Raw genomic sequence first — 6,657 nt, 5'->3', positions numbered from 1 at the left:
TGTTGTTGTGAAATATCCCCCCCCCCCCCCCAAATGGATCAACTCTAACAAAACATGTGTTTATTATTAAGGTATGAAGGGTCATACCATTGAGTAATGCCTCACGTTGAAAGACAAGATTCAGACAGAGATCGACACTAAGCAAAGGAAGTTGCACCGAATGTCCGCAACAACCCTCTCCCGGATCACAGAGGTGAGGGAGTGCATGTGATAGAAACTGACGAGGAGTGGGATCAGGAAGGGTCCATTGGACTTATTCGAGAGGGAGACGCTCCTAAAATATCTCTGGTCGCCCTCACGCCAGTTGTGGTACAAACGCAGGCGCCATTTGAAGTTGAGATAGCTACACCTTTCAGTGTAATGGTAGCTCCAACACCATCTTATGAGCCTGATGACATCCCATGGGATTATGTTGCGGAAGTAAGAATAAAAGTAAAAGCCAAAATGGAAGAAATGGGTGCCGCGCACGGTATGACTAGAACTGGCAGGGTTTACACACCTGAGAATCTGGGAGGTACAAGCAAGGAAGATGCACCTTAACCGCCTACTGTTGAGACCGGCACTGACGATCTTTGGAGGAAGATACAAGCAAGAGAATACTCTATTGTTGACCACCTGAACAAGACCCCTGCTCAGATATCCATCTTATCACTGTTGCAAAACTTAGACACGCACAAGAATGCTTTGACAAAGGTGTTAAGTGAAGCTTATGTACCCGCCGGCATCACTAGTGGAGAGATAGCTAACATGGTCGGACATGTATTAGAGAGTCACAAAATTACTTTCCACGAAGATGAGTTACCACCAGAAGGACTCAGTCACAACAGGGCATTGCATATCACAGTGCAATTTGAGGACAAGTTCATTGCCAGGGTCCCGATAGATGGAGGTCCGAGCCCAAACATATGCCCACTGACCACTGTGAAAGAATTACGCAAAGACCTGCACGAGATACGAATGGGAAGCATGAATGCGAAGGCATTTGACAGATCTCAGAGAGCCAATATCGGGGAAATCAACTTTGATCTACAGATGGGTCCGACTTGGTTTGATATTGAATTCCAAGTGCTAGATATATCTGTTACTTACAACTTATTGTTGGGATGACCATGGATACATGCAGCTGGGGCATTGGCTTCTACTCTGCACCAGGCTATGAAGTTCGAATGGAATCATTAGGAGGTGATCATTCATAGAGACGGAAACAACCCTATCGACACCAACCAGACTGTTCCAGTCATCAAAAACAGGAGGAAGTTGGGTGGGGAAACATATCACCGCATTGAGCGGGTGAACGCAATTGAAAAGGATCGATGGTGGAGCAAGAAGATAGAAATCATATTGATGTGGACGAGATATGAACGAGGCAAGGGTCTTGGCAAAAAGCTTCAGGGGATCACTAAACATGTACAACCATAGTAGCATGGCACGACCTTTGGACTCGGATGTGAATATACTGTGCAAGGGCATCAAGATTGGATACCGCCATGGCGCGCCTCTTATTATCCACTGGAACAACCCGTACCATCGCTGCATCAAGTTGACATGATGTGGGGAACCGAAGAAGATGAGGTTTTAGCCGGTATGAGGAAGTTGTTTCTAGATAAAGAAGACGTGGACTGCAGTGCAATTGTTGAGGAGGAGGAGGAAGACCTTACCATTCAAACAATGGAAGAGGGAGCTGTTCTCAAAAACTTAACCGTTGCACCATCCCGGGCTCGCCGAGTTCCTGGGTAGCCTGGCAAATTAGCATGATTTATTTCTAAATTGTTTCACGAATTTAAGATATTTTCAATATTTTGTTTTGAAATAATTACTTGAGACATCGAGTCGTACTTGTTGACATTTTAAAATTTTATTAATGCACTACTACTTTTCATATTTATTATTATTATATTTCTACATTCTTTTTAGCATAATTATTACAGATCCTGATAAACCTACGACTGTGACATGTAATGAGACAGCGCAACATAAGGACAGTGATTCGAAAGATCTGGAAGATGATGTGATACCTGATGAATTTGTCAAAGAAGTAGAGAATTTTGAAAACAAACTGAAGTCTAATTTGGAGGAAACTAAGGCCGTTAACTTAGGGGATTCAAAGACGGTCAAGGAAACTCGTATAAGCATTCATGTATCACCGTCAGAGAAAGAAGAGTATATCAGGCGTATGAGGACATCTTCGCATGGTCCTACGATGATATGACTGGGTTAAGAACATCCATAGTAGCTCACAAGCTACCCATCAATCCCACGTGTCCACCGGTAAAGTAGAAGCTCAGAAAGTTCAAGCCAGATATGGGTTTGAAGATAAAAGAAGAGGTCATTAAGCAAATCAAAGTCAGGGTTCTCCGAGTGGTCGAATACCCGTCCTAGTTTGCCAATATTGTGCCAGTTCCAAAGAAAGATGAGAAAGTTAGAGTATGTGTCGATTACCGAGATCTGAACAGATCAAGTCCTTAGGATGATTTCCCGCTGCCTAACATATACATACTGATTGACAGTTGCGCCAAGCATGAACTCCAATCCTTTGTCGACTGTTTCGCGGGATACCATCGGATTTGGATGGATGAAGAGAATGCTGAAAAGACTGCCTTTATCACACAGTGGGGAATATATTGTTACAAAATGATGTCGTTCGGTTTGAAGAATGCCGGGGCCACCTATATGAGGGCCATGATGACTCTCTTTCACAACATGATACACAGGTAAATAAAAGTGTACATGGATGATGTTATCATCAAATCTAAAAGGAGTTCGGATCACATAGCAGACTTAAAGAAATTTTTCGACCGGCTTCGAAAATACAATTTGAAATTGAATCCTGCAATATGTGCCTTCGGAATCCCTACTGGAAAGTTGTTAGGTTTCATTGTCATCCGTCGAGGTATTGAGTTAGACCCGTCAAAAATCAAAGTTATCTAAGATTTGCCGCCGCCAAAGAATAAGAAAGATGTGATGAGTTTTCTAGGGTGCCTCAATTATATCAGTCGTTTTATAGCACAATCAACGGTGATATGTGAGCCAATCTTCAAAATGATAAGGAAAGATGCTGCAACAAGCTAGAATGAAGAATGTTAGAAAGCCTTTGACAAAATCAAGGAGTTTTTATCTAAACCGCCCGTGTTGGTCCCACCAGAACCAGGAAGACCCCTGCTGCTTTATCTGTCTGTGTTGGATGGGGCCTTTGGTTGCGCTCTTGGACAACATGACGAAACTGGAAGGAAGGAGCATGCGATATATTTACTGAGCAAAAAGTTCACACCTTACGAAGCCCAGTAATCTTTGTTGGAACGCACCTGCTGCGCTTTGACATGGATAGCCCAGAAATTGAGACATTATTTCTATGCGTACACTACATATCTCATTTCAAGAATGGATCCACTAAAATACATCTTTTAAAAACACATGCCTACGGGTAAGTTAGCAAAGTGGCAGATATTGCTGAGTGAGTTCGACATCGTCTATGTAACTCAGAAGATAGTCAAAGGGCAAGCATTGTCGGATCACTAGTCAGAAAATTTCGTAGACGGAGAATAGGAACCGTTAAAAACGTATTTTCCCGACGGGGAGGTATCTTTTGTAGGACAAGGTATTACCGAGGCATACAATGGTTGTAGGATGTTCTTCGACGAAGCAACAAACTTCAAAGGAGTGGGTATCAGAGATGTCTTAGTGTCATAGACCGGTCAACATTACCCGGTATCCGCAAAACTCAGGTTCCCGTGCACCAACAATATAGCGAAATATGAGGCCTACATCCTGGGACTCAGGTTGGCCATTGACATGAACATTCAAGAGTTCCTGGTAATCGGAGATTCAGATCTATTGGTGCACCAAGTTCTAGGAGAATGGGCTATTAAGAACACCAAAATATTGCCATACTTGCATTGTGTACAAGAGCTGATCAAGAGATTCACAAAGATAAAGTTCAAACATGTTCCAAGGATTCGGAATGAGTTTGCAGATGCATTGGCCACCTTGTTTTCCATGATACAACATAAGGACAAGAATTTCATCGATCCGATCCCAATAGGAATTCATAAGCAGCCAACTTATTGTGCTCATGTTGAAGAAGAGTTCGACGGAAATCCATGGTTCCACGATATCAAGGAATACATGGAAAAAGGAAAACATCTAGAGAATGATACCCACACTCAGAAGCGCACGCTTCGAAGATTGGCCAATAATTTCTTTCAAAGTGGAGGAATTATGTATAGAAGAACTCCTGACCTGGGATTATTGCAATGTGTCGATGCTAAGGAGGCATTTAGATTGCTCGAGGAAATACATGCCGGAACTTACATACCTTACATGAATGGTTTCGTTTTGGCCAAGAAGATATTAAAGGCAGGGTATTTCTGGATGACTATGGAAACATATTACATAATGTATGTTCAAAAGTGTCACCAATGCCAGATACATGCTGATCTGATATGAGTGCCGCCCAACGAACTCAATGCAACGAGTTTGCCCTGGCCTTTCTCTACTTGGGGCATGGATGTCATCGGACCAATCAAACCCGCTACTTCAAACGGACATAGGTTCATTCTGGTGGCTATAGACTACTTCACAAAATGGGTTGAAGCCGCATCCTATAAGGCTGTAACCAAGAAGGCCGTAGCAGATTTTGTCCGGGACCGCATTGTTTGTTGATTTGGAGTACCTGAATCAATCATTACTGACAATGCCACCAATCTCAATAGTGCTTGATGAAAGCTATGTGTGAAACATTCAAGATCAAGCACTGGAATTCTACAGCATACATGCCGCAAATGAATGGAGCCGTAGAAGCCGCCAACAAGAACATCAAGAATATATTGAGGAAAATGATAGACAATTACAAACAATGGCACAAGAAGCTACCATTTACTTTGCTTGGGTATCAAACCACAGTTCATACATCAATTGGGCAACTCCCTACCTACTGGTTTACGGTACTGAAGTCGTCATTCCCGCCAAAGTGGAGATCCCTTCCTTAAGAATCATAAAGGAAGCCGAGCTCAAAGATATAGAATGGGTACGGAACTGGTATGAAAAACTAGCTCTCATTGATGGAAAAAGAATGAACACAATGTGTCATGGTCGATTCTACCAGAATAGAATGGCAAGAGCTTTCAACAAAAAGGTTAGGTCAAGGCAATTCACACCGGGGCAATTAGTACTGAAACAGATCTTCCCACATCAGGATGAAGCAAAGGGGAAATTCTCACCCAACTGCAAGGCCCTTACATGGTTCATCGAGTATTAACAGGAGGGGCACTTATACTTGGAGAACTGGATGGAGAGATTTGGCCAAAACCTATCAATTCGGACTCAGTATACTATGTTTAAGATTAGGTTTGCACTTTCTATTTGATGTAACTGAACTACGCTTGACCTTATTTTCGTTTAAGAGGGGATACGTAGGCAGCCCTATAGGTTCGGTCACATCATAATAAAATCTTCATTCCCTCTATGGTTAGAAACTGGGGCAAGAACTCATGTTTGCCTTATCTCATCATGTTTAGAATTGCCAAGGAATGTATCGCCAGAAGTATGCATTTAAACTAGGGCAGAATTTTGAAGAAACTTGTTGAATTGATGACTGTGACATACTTTTGAGACATTGCAACCTCTTTGCATGGGGTTGAGCATTGCCTCCATACTGCATAAGGCTAAAACACTACCTTTCTTGCATGATACTAAACACTGTCTCCGCTCTTTGCATGAAACTAAGAACTACCTCCACACCGCACAAGGCTAAGCATTGCCGTTCCTTGCATTAGACTAAGCATTGTCTCTATTCCTCGCATGAGGCCAAACGATGCCTCCATATTGCATAAAGCTAAACACTGCCTCTACTTGTATGAGACTAAACACCGTCTCCATTCTCTACATGAGGCTAAGCACTGCCTCCATACTACATAAGGATAAGCACTGCCTTTCCTTGCAAGATGTTAAGCATTGTCTCCACTCTTTGCATCGGGTTAAAACACTGCCCTCATCCCATACGAGACTAATCCTTGTCTCGTCTCATTCTCACATATGACTGAGCATCACCTGTTTCCTTTATCAAGTGATCGATATTAGCACCTTTACATTTCATGGGCTGAAACATCGCCACATTGTCCGAAGACGTCATAGTCTGAGGGCATCATCCTCATAGCCCGAAGACATCATGCCATGGTCAGAGGATCTCTCGAAATTGCGTATTATTATTCAAAGGCATCATAGTCCAGAGGCATCATCCACATGGCCTGAGGACACCATTTCATGGCCTGCGAATCCCTGATCATACGCTTCATGGCCCAGGACGTCATGGTCTAAGGACATCATCCTCATCGCCCAAAGACAAATCTCATGGTCTGAAGGGAATTTGCATCATGTTTAAATTTTTGCAATAACCCATATATGTTCGCGTGCATCATGTTTTAAGTTTTGCAGGTAACTCGGGAGGTAACAATTCTACAAACAGGAGAAACTCTTGCTTCGGTTTCCGTTCACGACGTTAACATCCTTCGATCGCCTCAAATGTAACCGATGATCGGAAATTGATTACCATTTGTTCTATATCCGTTCAAATATTTGCCTTATACATCCGTAACAATCAGATTCGCATTCATAGCTCCACCTGAAATCATCCGTTACTTATGACACTATCCTACCCAAAAG

At 42.6% G+C, this 6,657-nt stretch overlaps 1 protein-coding gene across 1 annotated transcript; it reads left to right on the top strand.

Moving 5' to 3' along the window:
- Positions 1–1,545: 1,545 nt before the first annotated feature.
- On the top strand, positions 1,546–5,254 carry LOC138895431 (uncharacterized). Its single transcript, XM_070180118.1, has 4 exons — positions 1,546–1,733; positions 1,915–2,171; positions 4,079–4,358; positions 4,765–5,254. Exons 1-4 carry the CDS (start codon positions 1,546–1,548, stop codon positions 5,252–5,254), a joined length of 1,215 nt encoding a protein of 404 aa, XP_070036219.1.
- Positions 5,255–6,657: the final 1,403 nt, after the last annotated feature.

This window comes from Nicotiana tomentosiformis, chromosome 7 (assembly GCF_000390325.3).
Source record: "Nicotiana tomentosiformis chromosome 7, ASM39032v3, whole genome shotgun sequence".
Lineage (NCBI taxonomy): Eukaryota > Viridiplantae > Streptophyta > Magnoliopsida > Solanales > Solanaceae > Nicotiana > Nicotiana tomentosiformis.
This window is presented reverse-complemented; position numbering and strand designations above follow the sequence as displayed.

What these genes read in the sequence shown, in the direction of transcription:
- LOC138895431 (XM_070180118.1), top strand. Translation starts at nt 1,546, where the DNA reads ATGATGTGGGGAACCGAAGAAGATGAGGTTTTAGCCGGTATGAGGAAG. An exon ending in CGGGCTCGCCGAGTTCCTGG is followed by an intron (nt 1,734 to 1,914) that starts GTAGCCTGGCAA and finishes CATTCTTTTTAG; the next exon opens with CATAATTATTACAGATCCTG. An exon ending in AAGAAGATATTAAAGGCAGG is followed by an intron (nt 4,359 to 4,764) that starts GTATTTCTGGAT and finishes GGAATTCTACAG; the next exon opens with CATACATGCCGCAAATGAAT.